The sequence below is a fragment of the Polypterus senegalus genome, chromosome 15 (genome assembly GCF_016835505.1).
Source record: "Polypterus senegalus isolate Bchr_013 chromosome 15, ASM1683550v1, whole genome shotgun sequence".
NCBI lineage: Eukaryota > Metazoa > Chordata > Cladistia > Polypteriformes > Polypteridae > Polypterus > Polypterus senegalus.
This window is the reverse complement of record NC_053168.1, coordinates 92,538,473-92,555,327: the sequence shown is the minus strand read 5'-3', so window position 1 is coordinate 92,555,327 and position 16,855 is coordinate 92,538,473. Positions and strand designations below refer to the sequence as shown.

Sequence of the window (16,855 nt, the reverse complement as noted above, 5' to 3'; positions counted from 1 at the left end):
AACACTCAAAGCTGTAATTGCAGACAAATAAACTTGTTCAAAGTACTGAATTAAGTACCTGAATACTTATCTGAATGAGAGAGTTTAGATTTTAATTTTTAACAAGTTTGAAAACCTTTCTGAAAATACGGTTTCACTTTATTATTGGTTATTGAGTGTGGAGTGATGGGCAAATATTACAAACTAGCCAACCCGCGGCGTACCATACGCCGCATAATCAGGCCGTTTTTTTAATGAATTTTAACCACAGGCAGAAAATTAACATTTGAAAAATCGGTAATGTAATAAATCGGCAAGAAAAGCAACATTGTAACAATGCACGGAACGAACCAACACACAATCGTCCGTGACTGAAAACCGGCGGATCGTCCTCGCGCCTTCTGCTGCCAGACGGAGGGATGGGGGTTCACGGCGCGGAGAGTGGAACGGGTGGCGCAGTGGTAGTGCTGCTGCTTTGCAGTAAGGAGACTGTGGAAGATTGTGGGTTCGCTTCCTGGTTCCTCCCTGTGTGGATAGCGCTTTGAGTACTGAGAAAAGCGCTATATAAATGTAATGAATTATTATTAACGGGAGGAGAGAAGGACGTCCATTCAGCTCCGTCCGTCAAGCTAGTCTGCTGATTTCTCGTTCAGTATGTACTGCCCGGTCATGTGCCCACCTCCAACTTGTCACTTGAGTCGTCGTCTTTACACAGTCCAGATGTACATGTGACTGACGTGGACTTTTCATTGCTCTGTGCGGTTTTGGCCGCTTTTCTATATATAATCCACCAAGACACCTGACCACGGTAGTAGCGAGGTGGGTGTGTACAAAGTGCAGGAGCATCTAAGTGGGAGCGTCAGGGCCGATCCTGGGTAGACGGACGCCTTTGTGCGAATGTGGTTTCGCCGCCCTACGTACCTATTTTCTATTATGATATGACGGATATTACTATTACATGTACTACTTCAAACAGGATTAAGACGGTGTTAGGGTTAGAGTCGGGATGTATAAATAAAATTTAATTTCAAACGATTAATTTTAAACCAAACCAGCCTAGATTAGAAAGCCGGTTTATTTAATCGTTCTAAGCGACAGGCAGCTCTGCACACAGTGACAGTCAATTCAGAGATCGCCGCAGCCCCGCTGTCTTTTGCCACTTCTCTTGACTCGCAATCCCGTTGAGGAACGTACGCGTCTCACATGAAATCTATCGCCTTCGCGACGCAACTATTAAACATGCAAGTTGAACGTTGACTAAGGGACTACACACATTTAGAGAGCGTGTCGTAAACACATGGTAAGCAATGGAACCGTTCAGACAGAGCGTGCGATGAGCCGGCGACCATCAAAGGCTTATACGCCCGCTCGCGCGAGCAAATCGCTATGTATGTGGAGTCCCTAATAGGCATCAACGCATCGACTACAATACACGCCACACGCAACTTTGTCAAACTTTGCTCACTGCAAACGCCGCCGCTGCTATAGTCGTTGGCCGCCCTCAGACTTTAAAATTCAAAGGCGGACAGCCGCCGGTCGCAGCGTCGCCGGCTGCTGCACGTCTCCTCAACGGCCGCCTTTGAGTTTGGCCGCCCACGTGCGGGGCACGTTTTTGCCCGTCGCCAGAATCGGCCCTGGGGAGCGTATGAGTCGGAATTCCACGGTTTGCAGCCCGAATGGGGCTCAACGGCTTACCCACGCCGGGTAGACACACGGTCAATGTCATGCATAATTATTTATTGAATGCTAAACACTTCTGGAAAGACACAGTTGTCTAAAAAGGGAGGGTTTGAGGATACAACAGAAAGTGAATGAAAAGATGGAACTGTAGACTTTTCATTGCTCTGTGCGGTTTCGGCTGCCTTTCTATATATAATCCACCAAGACACCTGACCACGGTAGTAGCGAGGTGGGAGGGGGGTGTGAACAAAGTGCAGGAGCATCTAAGAAGACGCATGTTTGTCACGGATGCGAATTGCTGTATGTAGCGTGTAAAACAGTTTGCCATGGAGCACGTGGTGGAGCGTCGTAACCGAAAACTCAGTTTTTAAAGACTGCTCACTTCATTGTGTTTTAACCTCAGTTGTAAAGGATTGTTTTAAGGATCCCATGGGATACCCTCGCAAACCGTTTGACACGCTGCACCATAGAGTCCGGACGTATTCATGTAATCAGCGTATTGTTGAGCAGACTGTATAACAATGCCTCTGTGACTAAGAACAACGGACACCACGTCACCGAAGTTATCCCAATGTTGGCAAACAAAGCTAAGAGCCATGTCACGAAGTTTGAGAGCAACAGTCTCGTCAATGACATTTCTCCAAAAAAACCCGACTGACAGAAACAGTTACCTGAAGTAGGAATTTCCATAACATTGAAAGAATTGTTGTTTCCATGAAATACATTTGAAGCGGCAGCCATGGAGGGCAAAAGAATAGTCAACGTGGCTCACAGCTGGGTTTGGACCGGAGCACAGACCAATGCGAGTGAGTATGTGTTTGATGAGCTGTTTGATTTGGCGGGCAGTGGTCTGAGGTGCGTTCCTGAGCACGTGGGAGGAGGGGTAGTTTCTGGGCGGGGCTTCGTTGTTCCTTTCGCATGGTTTTTCATGGTGTCGAAACCAAAAAGAATAATGAAAAGTCAACGTGGCATAGACGTGCATGTGGACTCCTAGCACAGACGAAAGGGGCTAACTGGGTGGTCGGTGAGTTTTTGCATCCGGGCACATGGGCAGGCAGTGTGAATGCCTAGAGAGCGAGGGTAGACGCGGCCGGTGAAAAAGGAGTGTTGGTGGGTAGGAAAATGTCTTCCGTGTTCCTGCAGGAGCATCTAAGAAGACGCATGTTTGTCGCGGATGCGAATTGCTGTATGTAGTGTGTAAAACAGTTTGCTATGGTGCAAGTGGTCATGCGTTGTAACCGAAAACTCGGTTTTTAAAGACTGCTTACTTCATTGTGTTTTAACCTCAGTTGTAAAGGATTGTTTTAAAGATCCCATGAGATACCCCTCACATGCTGCATATGGCGATAAACATGCCTCTATGAACAGTCAACGCAGCTCGGAGGTGCATGACATTAACCTGCCCTGCACCGCATGTGGCCTCCACGACAGACGAATATAAATGACGCCACTTTTTCTGTGTTCTTGCGTCTGACTTGGTGGGCGTGGCCCTGCGAGTTGTCGTCGTATCCAATGGAGTTGGTGGGCGTGGCTCCTTCCTTCGTGCACCATAGGTGTCTCACTTGTCGGCGGCTTAGTGAATCCACGCCCCTTCCGGCGTGCTTTTCATGGTTGTCTTACCTTAGTGAATTATATATATAGATGTCTCCACTGTCAAGTATGCATGCTTCTGTGACATTTTCAAATCTCTACTTTTCTGTTTGCAGCTCAGACGTTCACCGACTTGACGAGAAATTACCCAGTTCCCACTTTCATCGTGAATCCCCATCTTGAGATATAAATCTTTCAAGGCCACCAGAAAGAGGCATTCAACAGAGAACCTGACATGGAGAATGACTCTCTAAAATGACTTTTCTGCTTTCTTTTGCAGAGGCTGATGCCAACCAGTTTTTGCTCCCACAAGTGCATTGTATTTTTGCTTTATTTTGACTGTCCATTATTACACAGGAATTACTGACCCGTAGCCCAATCTATTACTTGCTTCTCACATCATTTGTAATCAAATCTACAAAACAATGACGTGTGCAAAAAAGTGAAAAAGCCTACATACTTTATGAATCCAGTGTAACATCTATTCCACCTCAGGTACACCAAACTGCTTAAGAAACTAAAAATATAAAATTCTGCATTGGAAACTGCATAAATAGATTTCTTCATATGTATGAGTTTCTCTCTCCCAAGACTACGGAACATATTCAGACTGACATTTTGCTTATATCCCAATGACTCTCAGGTGCTTGTTCTAAGTTGTAAGTAACAATGTGTGTGTTGGGTAAATCTTTTGCCTTTTTACTTCTACTTTCTGAAAACAGATCAGGAAACCTAAGCTTGTGAGCTGAAAAGTTCCTTTAGCTAAAACTTGTAAACTTGTTCCTTCAGCTAAAACTTGCAACTCCAGACTGCCTGTGCATCACACATAACCTCATAAACACTGGTTCACTGACAAATATCTGCAGTCTTGGGTATCTTAAAAAATCAGGGGAAGATGTTAACCTAATTAACAAAGGAGAAGGACTCTCAAAGAGACCATCTGTAAATAATAAAGAACAAAAGTTCTCAATATATGTATATATTTGTAAAAAACTAAAAAAATGAATGAAAAGAAACAGTAAAATAATAAACACAGAACAAATATTTCCAATTTATACATTGCAGGTTATTTTTTCAGATAAAAACTAGCATCATCAGCAAATAGTTAAATGGGTCAGATATACTGATTATGTATTCATCTGTTTTCGGCAGCTTATTCGGGTTGTTGTTGCGGAGGCAGCAGTCTTTCCCCAGTTGATAGAATGTCACTGTTCCACTCCACTGTCTGGAGTATGCCAGTTTTTGACTTGAGTAAATGTGTTAGATTGATTGGACATTCTATATTGGCCCCTTTGTGAATGGTTTATACATTGTGAGCTGGAGGGCTGATCGCATCCCAAATAGAGACAGACGCCCCTGGGAAAACCACAAACCCTGAAACACTGACTACACATTGCTCCTTATCCTTGCACTATAACGCGTAATACAAGCCTCTCGCGGTACTCCGCCGACTTATAAGCCTTGCGCAGCGCCTGTCAGTTTGGGAATTGATTGTTTGCTTTTATCTCTCTCTGCTCCTAGCGGAACTGTTATATCTGACTTGTCATGGAGCACGTTTAAGCTCATGTGTTTGCGGTGTCTGAATAAAAATCCTTCTTTTTTTTCTACGACCTTCTGTGTCTCTGTGCAAATCTGTGACCCAAGCGTGACAAGTGGTACCAGAGTGGTTGCACAGATGGATGCCCAAGACTTATTTCAGAAGTCTAAAACATTTGCACTTAAAGACTGGAAACTAAACATGGATGACCCAATCCGTGCGCAAATTCAAGATTTGATACATAAAGTGCACTGTTGGTTTGAAGGAGACGTAATGGAAACAGTTGTCGTGAATATATTACTGGCGGCATACCTGAAGTTCTTGAGATGAATTTCTACGCCATGATATTAAATCATTAACGATTATGTCCAGGCGATTAGAGGGTTCACAGTCCACTTGGAGAAAGAGCGGTGGATTTCGTGCTGCCGCAACCTGTGAGCGAGCGTCCAGGACATTCTCGCCGCTCGATCGACAAGCTGCAGGACCTGAAAATCTAATGGGGTCAGGTAGGACCCGGAAATCCAGTCGTAGATGGGACGCCTGTTTCTGGGGAGACAGCGGCAACAGCGGTCGACAAGACCGTGGAGGCTACAGAGCACGTCGGCGTGGGCGTCAGAGGATATTTCGGAAGCGGAGCCGACCGTAGATGTTTCCGATGTGATCAGCTCGGCCATTTGGCAAGAGATTGTCGCTTGTCTCCAGCTCATTCAATGGGATTGGACTGGCGAGATTTGTTGCTCAACTATTACATGTCCGGATGGAAAAGATGGCTTGTTGATCCCGGTGAAATTGGGACACAAAGAAATCTCAGCATTGTTAGATTCGGAAGTGCCCTTTGTATTGTGAGACGAGACTGTCTTAATGAACAATGCCTTAGAGACTGTGAGACTGTAAAAATACGCTGTGTACATGGTGATGTTAAAGATTATCAGACTTTACTTCTTCCTTTAACTTATAGGGGGCGCCACTTTAAGGTTTGGTCTGCCGTTTGGACTCGTGCCCTTGGCCATTACTCATAGGACGGAGAAATGCCCTTTTTCGAAACTGATTAATAAATGTAAGGGACCAGTAGTCCAGTCCACTAATGAACTTGGTGGGGGAGAAGAAGAAGAAATCCAAGACGAAGAACTGGTAGCGGCCGGGAAAATCTAGAGCCCAACTTAGATATTGAACCCGATCTCTCCAGCGAGACGGAGGAGGTCACCCCCGACAATCTTCCAGAATGGGCTGCTCCTTCTACATCTTCCCAGATTGCAAACGCCTCGAACACAAACCGAGTGTTAACGAACAATCATATTTTGTGCGTTTGCAGCATACTGATAGCTCATTAGAATATGCATTTAAACAGGCTCGCCCTGCTATGACTCTTATTACCAAGAGCGTAATTCGGGGTGTGAAAACCCCACACTTTATAGAAAAGGACGGTTGCCTTTTCAGAGTGATCTCAGATCATTTGGAGGGAATTTATTGAACAACTGGTGGTACCTGAAGCACATAGGGAAACTGTTTTGCATCTGGCACATTCACACATCTTGGGGGGGCACCTCGGTGCCGACAAAACTAGAGACCGGTTATCAAAACGATTTTATTGGCTTAATATGGGAAAAGATGTTGAACGATTTTGTACTTCATGTCCAGACTGCCAGATCGTCTCTGCTTATAAGCCTCCTCGGGCTCCCCTTTGTCCTATGCCCATATTGGAAGTTCCCTTTCAGCGTGTGGGATTAGATATTGTGGGACCATTACCTAAGACTAAGGATGGGTACCAATATTTGCTGGTGTTGGTTGATTATGCGACACGATATCCAGAAATGATCGCTGAAAAGGCCAACTCTTCGGCTGTAGCTAAAGCACTATGTGAAACTTTTACTCGTATTGGTATCCCTAGAGAAATCTTAACTGATCAGGGCACACCTTTCACTTCTCGTGTGATGAAACAATTGTGTGACAGCTTTGCTATTAAGAAATTGAGTACTACTGTTTACCATCCTCAAGCGAATGGTTTAACCGGCGATTTAACAAAACATTGAAACAGATGATCAGGCGAGTTGCTCATAATGATCCCACAACATGGAACACTGTCCTACCGTTTGTTTTGTACGCGTGCGAGAATCACCACAGGCGTCCACTGGCTTGAGTCCCTTCGAGTTGTTATTCGGCAGGCGGCCGCGAGGCATCCTGGATGTGGTGCGTGAGGAATGGATAGGAAACGAGAGAGCAGCTAAGGGTCCAAGCTTTGCAGATCGACTAATTTCGTTGCAAGACAGAATTTCTATGCTTTCCTCTATTGCTGTGGAACACCAACAACGAGAACAGGAAACTCAGAAGCGTCTTTACGATAGGCGCAGCAAGCTCCGTGAGTTCAAACCTGGCGATCGTGTTTTGGTACTGGTTCCCTCGGATCCACACAAATTCTTAGCTAAATGGCAGGGCCCGCCATTATTGAGGAGCGTATGAGTCCAGTAAATTACAAGGTTAGAATACCGGCGGCGCAAACCATTCCAGATTTTACACATTAACCTCTTGAAGGAATGGCACGACCGACAAGAGGTTAACACTTCCTTGGCTGCTGTTTCTCAGTCCGATGTTACCATTGGTAACGATCTTACTGACACGCAAAAGACAGAACTGTTATCTTTGATAGAACGGAACACTGATGTCTTTTCAGATTTACCAGGCAAGACTAACATTACAAAACATAAAATTACCACTGCACCTGATGTTCGCGTACAGATGCGGCCGTTCCGGATACGAAGCGCGAAATATTGTCTTGAAGAGGTAAAAAAGATGCTGACACTGGGTGTAATTCGTGAAAGTAAAAGTGACTGGTGCAGCCCAGTCGTATTAGTCCCAAAGCAAGACGGTTCGGTTCGGTTCTGTATCGATTTCAGGCGCTTGAATAAGGTCTCTAAATTCGATGCTTATCCCATGCCCGTGTCGATGAACTGTTGGAAAAACTGGGTCAGGCGAGCTATATCTCCACGCTAGATCTCACGAAGGCTATTGGCAGGTGCCTTTAGAGGCTAGCAGTTGTGAGAAAACGGCATTTGCGACTCCTGACGGACTCTATGAATTTACAAGACTCCGTTTGGTCTTCACGGGCACCTCTAACTTTTCAGCGTATGATGGATCAGATCCTACGTCCTCACTCTGAATATGCTGGGGCATACCTTGGCGATGTCGTGATTTTTAGCAATGATTGGAAAACACACTTAGAGCGGCTTCAAGCCGTTCTTGAAAGCTTGAGACAGGCTGGCCTTACTGCTAACCCTAAGAAATGTAAACTAGGCATGTCCGAGACTCATTACTTAGGCTATTCTATGGGCAAGGGTTTACTTAGGCCACAATTAAGGAAAATAGAAGAAATGCTTGTTTACCCGAGACCTGAGACACAGAAACAAGTACGCCTTTCTGGGACTCGCTGGTTACTACAGAAAATTCATTCCAAATTTTGCACATAGAGCTGCTCCTCTTACAGAACTTACTAGAGGCAGAAAAACCGACCTGTCCTGTGGACAGAAAATTGCTAACGTTCTTTCAACGATTTAAAAAGCATTGTCTTCTTACCCGGTTCTAAGGAACCCGGATTTCACAAAAGATTTTATCTTGCAAACAGGCGCAAGTGCATTTGGTGTGGCAGTCCTGTCACAAATTTTTGATGGAGAAGAACATCCAATCACATATTTGAGTAGGAAATTACTTCCTAGGGAACGCAATTATTCTACAATTGAGAAAGAATGCTTGGCAATTAAATGGGCTGTGGAAGCGCTTCACTATTACTTGTGGGGACGAAACTTCACTTTGGTAACTGATCATGCTCCACTCCAGTGGTTGTACCGACAGAAAGATACAAACTCTCGTCTAATGAGATGGTTTCTGGGTTTACAACCTTACAGTTTCACAGTAAAGCACCGACCAGGTTCTGAACACGTCAACGCAGATGTATTATCACGACTAAATGAACCTAGTACAGAGAGTCGCTTGATTCACAGGAATGTGAATAAAGCTGAGGGGGAGGGTGTGAGCTGGAGGGCTGATCGCACCCCAAATAGAGACAGACGCCCCTGGGAAAACCACAAACCCTGAAACACTGACTACACATTGCTCCTTATCCTTGCACTATAACGCGTAATACAAGCCTCGCGCGGTACTCCGCCGACTTATAAGCCTTGCAGCGCCTGTCAGTTTGGGAATTGATTGTTTGCTTTTATCTCTCTGCTCCTAGCGGAACTGTTATATCTGACTTGTCATGGAGCACGTTTAAGCTCATGTGTTTGCGGTGTCTGAATAAAAATCCTTCTTTTTTTTCTACGACCTTCTGTGTCTCTGTGCAAATCTGTGACCCAAGCGTGACAACATGAGTACCTAGCTTTGGGGCTGATATATAGTGTATGTACAAAATGTGTGTATGTATATGTATATATATATATATAGTAAATGTGTGGACGCTAGGGGTTGCCGAGAAACACCAAGTACAATAATAAATTCTCTCTTTCTCCACCACATCTCCGAGCAAGCTCTGTCCTACACCTCCCAACTCTGGCTCACTTGCTGGGTCTACAGCCATCCTTTCAACAGTGCTTCTGTTCCTGCTCCCATGTGACTTGCTAGCAATTCCAGGTCAGCTGGAGAATCCAAGTTCTTTCGTCAGCCCAGAAGTACTTCGGGAATCCTATCTGCAAGATCCAATAGTACTTCCAGACTATAGGCAAAGTATGACTCCCCAGGTCCTTCGACAGCTCCCCTTGGCGGCACCCAACAGGGCTGAGAAACCAAACTCCACTGCTATACTCCAGGGGAGTTGCCATCTAGCGTCTTAGGGGAGGCAGTCTCTAAAGGCAGCTGCCTTCCCCCATCCTTTCATTCTCAGGGGTACAAGCCAGGTTGAGCTGTTGGCTGTGCATCACAATACAGTAGACCCCTGCAAATACGCGGTTCAGAGTTCGCGGACTCAGTTGTTTGCGGATTTTTCCTTAGAACCTAACTATTAATTGATAGCGGAAAGCACAAATATCCTCTGCAATTTTTTATGGCTTTTTTCGTAGCAATACTGTGCTGTAGAGAGAACAGGAAGCAACCACTGAGGCAAACGTGGTTTGGAATGATGAAAGTAGCCAATCCAAGAGCATTATTCATTTCCCCTTGCTGCTGATTGACTGCTGCCCTGTAATGCGTCTCCAGCTGAGTGTCCTCGTGTTTTCCATCTTGTTATTGTATTAATTTTGTAATTCATAAATGCACAAGATGTCACCGAAACGCCCTGTACCTTCTAAGGCTTCTGGCACTGAGCCTAAGCGCCAGAAGTAGTTTAAAACACTCCAGGAGAAGATTGAACTACAGGATTTTCTCCGGGAACTAAAAAGTTATGGTGCAGTAGCGCGCCACTATGGCATTAATGAAAGCACCGTACGCTACATAAAGAAGAACGAGGCAGTGATCCGGATTACCGTATTTGTAAGTTTCTGTGATAGTGCCAAAAAGGTAATGACTGTAAGGAATAAAAATATTGTCAGGATGGAATCTGCCTTGGCATTGTAGATCACCGACTGCAGGATGAAAAACATCCCTTTGGATGGTAACATCATCTGTGAGAAAGCATGGTAACTGTATCAGCAGTTCACTACAGGAGACAATGTAGAAGGTGCCGAAGAACTACAACCAGGATCATCAACAGCCCCGGAGCCTGAAGATTTTCAAGCCAGTAAGGGATGGTTTGATCGTTTTCATCATCATCAATATCATTCATCAGTGGTGAGTGAGTACCCATACATTTTACTGTATTTTAATTAAATTAAATTATTATGTATCTACTCTGCTTATAACAAAGAAAACACACTTGCATGAATTACAGTATGTATAGCGGTAACATTGGTATTTTACATTCTAGCATCGCGGGAGACATAGCAGTACAGTACTGTACAGTATACGGGTTTACATTTACATTGTTTTTAGGTAATGTATTAAGTTAATTTTTTAGGTAATATATTAATGTATTAAGCTGAGTTTGCAACACAATTAAAATGCTTTGGGGGCATACTGTATTTAGGGTTTAAACTATAAAATTTTTTAACCACATTCAAAAGTTGCAGTTTTTCACAATTTGGGGGTGTACTGTATATATCAATCTATTATATAAAAAATCTTGGGTTGAGACGTGATCATCTTGGAGAGACACTTTGACGTCACACGAGACTAGACATTACATCCTTAGGAAGCAAGACCTGTGAGACGGTGACTTTTGCACGTCACGCCTACTTGCAAACAATTTCACGGACATCTAACATTGCAGTTGTTGGAAAGCTTTTGGCAGACACACTTCATGTGCTCCCAGCTCTTAAAAATGTTATACATTCTAGATGGCACATGAACGACTAAGCAATGAAGAAAGAGCAGTGCGTTGAAAAGAGACACGAAAGCGTTTAAAAAGAAAAGAAGGCAAAAAAGGATGTACAAGAGAACAATAATAATCTATGCGCAAATTCAGAAAATAAGAAAAGTAATAATCAGCCCGGACGTCCCGCGAGAGACACTTTAACGTCTCTCAAGTCAAAGCAGTGAGACTAAAGGACAGCTGCTGTGCAGGGTTTTAAACGATCGACATGCATCTCGACAAGCAGAACACATAGCTCAGCAGCAGAAACTGACATCATCACCGGCATCATCACAGTTTGCTGAGCCCCGTTTGGCAGCACTTTTGCCACACCAGGAAGTGCTGAAGAAGAAACTTGTCAGACACCTGGAGTTCTTCTGGGTGTCCTATAAAAGGGGGCCAAGTTGCCACTGTTCAGGAAGAAGGACAATGTCTGTGTGGATGTTTGGAGGGGAAAAGGACTGTGCTGTAACTGTTGGCATTATTTGTATTGTGCTAAAAAGTGGGGATGCAAACAGAAAACCATTTCTGCATGGAGGAATAAAGGTGCGTGTTGTGCTGGAACTCGTGTCTCTGCCTGTCTGTGTCGGGTTATATAAATACAAATAAATAAATATAGACATCGTTTAGATGACACTGTTAAGGTGCAATGGACTAAATGCTTCAAGAATGGGATACAAAATATATCTGAAAAAGGGGACAGCTTCTGCCAAACGGTGTAATTTTGCAATGCTATGGGATATGAAATCTAAACTTGGCACAACAGATTGGGGCACAGAAACAAAATGATTCCAGAGTTGTGCATCACAAAATGTCTTAGTTAGGTACTGTAAAGTCCAGATTTTTAAGGAAAAATTCCTAAAACTCATTTTTTGTGTTTTATGCAGTTGATATTGGTGCGAAACAAAGATTTGTATTCATATAAAGAGTTTCTTGTAAAAATATGCAAGAAGGTGAGTGTTACACTTACTTCTCTTCAGCCATTTTCATCTTCTTTATTATATAAGCAAAATAAGAGCAATTAAGTTTAAAGTATGTAATTTAGGCACAATAATGGCAAAAACCACTTAGGACACAAGTGGTTAAATTGGCATTTTTATTTCTTTATTGTTTCAAATTTTTTGTGCTTTTGAATGTCATATGGCTTATTAAGTCCCTCTTGTTGTTGCTGTTTTTTGTTTTTAGCCAGTTTTGGTTATTTTCCTTCATTCTGAAATATTACAATATAATTATGCTGCAAACATTTCAGGTCCCCCGTAACACCAAGACTGCAGTTGTCTTAAGTGGTGGCTTCTCATATTTATAACCTACAATCCATAAGGTATTTGGTATCTCTTTTCTTTCTCTTCATTCTAAGTGGTACTATTTTTCTTTTGGTTAGTCCATTGTTGGAGGTTATGGAAAATTCTAGAACCTCTAATAGTATTTAAGATTTCCCCCAGTTAATTTATAGATATAGTTTAATAAGAGTACTATAAAGTTTGGATTCACTTTGACTTAAAATAAATTTTCCATTTTGTTCACATTTTTTCATTCATTCAATAATCACAACAAAGATTTTAAACACTTTTAAAAAGATTTTCCATTATACAGGTAAAGCAGATGGTATTGCAATTGTATACTTTTGTTAAAGTCATACATATTTGGTATACACATTTATTGAGTCTATTAATCTTTATTAGTTTGTTTTTGTTTAACATATCCACTACCTATTCAGCTGTGTTTGGCTTATGAAATGCGTTGACTAACTGGTTAATAATCCCTTTATTATTGGGCATTTTGTTGGGTTATTGAACCTCCTGATGATTGTGAAATTGGTTCAGGAATCAACATTTCTCAACTTTTATTGACTTGAGACATTTGCATTATAATTTCATTTGTCCTGATCTGTCTTTCTCCTTTCACATGTGTAGAAGTCAATTGAATATCTATATATTTTTACATAGGTTCATTTTGAGCTTCCTTCTTCATTGTAATTTTTTTCACTAAAATACATATCATATGTATGCCATCTTTTAGTATACAGTAAAACCTTAATTATTTGTCACTCAATTAACCGTCAGGGCAAAAAAAAAGTCTACCTATTACTACTGCCGCATGATATGCCACAAGCACTGTACATTGGATGCAACAACTCTCTCTTGTGCTAACGTATAGTGCTCTTCCTCAGCACCACGAGGCTTGCCGCATTTTGAAATCACAGTGCCAGTTACATACCTACAGTTTTATTAGCATTTCATAGCTTTTCTCTGTTGTTATAATTAACCTACTATACGTTACTATACTACTAAATTACTATACTATATGGTCAATAATCATATGCGTGTGGTGTTGAAATTGTCACAAAAATTGAAATTACTAAATGTTTTTGAAACGGCAAAAGCGCTTCAAGTATTGCTTTAATTTACAGAGTAAGAAGAACAAAAGTGAATGGTATAAAGCATGTTGCGGACAAAATTGAATAACGTGTCGAAAATGGAAACCACTGACGGAAATGTTATTCTGTATTAATGTTAATGTTCTTCTGCATTGTATTTTTCTTTTTAAATTATATAATATTGTTTTGTTAATATATTGTGACATGCAGACAGCTTGTGATGCGCTGTACGGCAGCAGAAAGGTCAGAATGCTGTGTATGGGACCCCAGTCCTGGGTGAAGGGCTTCTGTTCTGTGAGGGGCAGAAACGCCTCTTAGGAGATGAGTGACAGGGGAAGTTAGGAGAAAACGTAAGGTGCGGAAAGAAGGAAGGTTTGAGTAGGGAGTCAGGAGACAATAAGCAGGAGTGTTTGCGGTATAGAAAAAAACATAACGTGAGTAGCAGGAGAGAATTATCAGTAGGGAAAGCTTTCTTTTATTGTTTTGGAGATGTGCTCAGTATCCCAGATACCGGAGTATAAGACAGGGCACTGTTTGTTACGAAACAAAGACTCCAAGTACAATGCAGAAAACTCCAATAACTGCATTTGCTGGTCATTACGATATTACATAAATTGATTAATTTTGTTAATACGATATATTTTGTTAATATAGCTTTTTTAATAATTACAACTATTCGCTAGCATAATCTACTGTATATCATTTATAAAGTAGCTGTTCTGTTATCCGTCCTTTCTTTTTCAGTCACGGCCTCAGTCCTGACCCCTGATGGATAACACTGGTCAACAAGCATTTTGCTCCTGGGATTCTTTCATCCGTACTTTAACAAATTTCACTAACTGACTCCAAATCTGAAAACCGTTTTCGTCCAGCACGTCCTCTTTTTTATTTACGATGTTCCAGGTCTTGGACAACTAGGGTGACTGGACAGTAAAGGCAATGCATTTCAGCATTTAAGAAATAAGTTTGGTCTCAAGAAAAGTGAAGTCAAAATTAAGGAAGGTGTTTTGTTGGCCCTAAAATCTGTACCTGATGCTTGACGATGAGTTCAAAAAGAAACTGAAGCCAACTGAATCAGCACCCTCATTCATGCAGATTGTCCAGAATTTTCTTGACAAGCACAGAGCAAAGAATTATACTGAGCTTGTGGAGAATATGCTGCAAGTATATTAGCTTAATATTAACTTAATAAAGAGCTGCTATGAAGTTCCCAGAAACAAACAAAAAACATTTTTTGTAGTCCAGTGTAATTGAGGTTTTACTGTATAACAACATTATAAAAACTGTGATGAAAATAGGTCATTTAGTCCAACAACCTTGTCTAATCTATTCACTGAGATATAACATTCAGTTGAGATTTGAAGGTCCCGAAGTACTACTCTCCACCACACTAATTTATACCATGTGAAGAACAAACAATTGAACAAGTTCAAACAATTGCTATTTCAGTTTCTATTATGATTAACCTTTACCATTCCTAATAACTCTTCAGTCATCCTTGATCATTTGTTTATTTACTACATGTATGTGTAGAGTACAAGTCAAAGGAGGTTATGCTGAAGCTTTATAACAAACTAATAAACCCTCTGGATTACTGTGTACAATACACTGGTATCCTTTCTGTTCAAATATAACCCATCCTAGCAGAAGAGGTCCCATCTGTTCCAGAAAGAGTCCCTACACCCCAAAAACCTATGTCCTCTATCCTACACCAAGATCTGAACCACGCAGTAAGACTTTTTATTCTCCTCAATCTTGCATGGAGTAGCGTGTGGCATAGGTAGAGCTTCAGACTACCTTGTCAGTTCTGCTCCTCAGCTTAGCATCTAAATCCTTAAATTTGGATTTAAGAACTGATAGACTGCCTTTATGTATGTATGTCATTTGTTCCAACATGGACAATGACAACAGGACCCACCCCCATTCTTGCCAAGAGCCAAAGTTCAAGGTTTTGGATCTTATTTTATGAGAGCAAGACCACAGACTACTTTGGAAACCAAAATTTTAACCCTAGCAGACAAGAGAACCAGAGGTGAAAAAGGCTTATCTAGGCAACAGAGTTACTACAGTACCCCCTATTTTCTAAAACCTTTCTGATATCAACAAATTGTTTTAGATTGCCTATTAAAGTTAGTGTGTTTTGATTATTCTCTAAATAAACAGAGAAAGTAAGTACAGGTAATGGCAATTTTATGGACAAACACAGAATTTCAAAAATCAAATGAATCTCTTCCTATATTGCATGCATCTTACTATCCATTATTACATTTGCAATAATGAGACTGCTTATAAGAATTGTACAACATCCACTTGATCCTGGCAGTCACAAAAACAAAGGAATTTCACTCTGGACTTCAGCAGATAACAGTCCAGTCATATAACGACAAAAGTCTTTTCTTGTGGTTATGGCTTTCTGATGAAGAAAAACTCTAAAGAGACAGTTTCTGATGTGCCTTAAGAAATACTATACATAACAAGAAAGAGGATACTCTTTAATTACCTCTTGGTAGTATCAGATGTATATGTACTGTATATAAATGAGGGAATTTCTATACAATGGTCTGTGACATGCCTAGAAGATTAGAAAACAGTTTTTCCTGAGCAGTATCTGTCAGTTCTTATATTTTCTTTCTTTTCCTCCAAGATAGGTACTTGAAGTACCCCAGTACACAACTGACGCTGAAGCCTAAGTACTTTGAAGTGTTATCTGTAAAATTAATTTGTGTATTGATTTTTAAATTAAATAATTTTATCTTGAGCTGAAGAATACTTACAAGTCCTGGGATTTCACAGCATTTGTCTCGGTTGGCCCAAGAAGAGCTGCACACTATGTCAAACATCTGAAGCTGGAACTGTTGAACACAAATTAAGATGTTTTGTAAATATCAATCACACAAAATATAAACATTTTTTAAACAATAAAATGAATGTGCTTAGGCTGTACGTGGTCTCCACACAAAAAGAAGCTACACTCAACATCTGAAGCTTATATTATGAAAATCTCCCAATAAAACTCAAAAGGAAAATGAGACTGGAAAAAATGTAAACTCTAGTGCAGTTTTTGGAACAATTTATAGACAAGCTTCTAGAGAGAGAAAGAAGACACAGCCAATAATCACAATGAAAGTAGATTAAAAATGCATTTCAGTTTAAGGTACAAAGTGAAGAATTAATGTCTACAACTGAGCTCATATAATACTGCAATTTGGAACTGAAATGGAGCTCTATGAAACAGCAATATTTTGCCTAATTAGTACATGATTATGGAATAATATTCTAACTATTAACAGAAGCACAACAAAGACAGGAACATGAAAAGGCC

The 16,855-nt window shown here is 41.4% G+C and overlaps 1 protein-coding gene across 3 annotated transcripts in view; it reads right to left on the bottom strand.

The window, feature by feature from the left end:
* The window catches only part of col14a1a (collagen, type XIV, alpha 1a), a 501,463-nt gene that overhangs the window by 98,881 nt on the left and 385,727 nt on the right, over positions 1 to 16,855 (bottom strand). For all 3 annotated transcript variants that reach the window (XM_039736768.1, XM_039736767.1, XM_039736766.1), the window contains exon 32: positions 16,308 to 16,385. In XM_039736768.1, the coding sequence (XP_039592702.1) occupies positions 16,308 to 16,385 (78 nt within the window). The remainder of the gene's footprint in view (positions 1 to 16,307; positions 16,386 to 16,855) is intronic.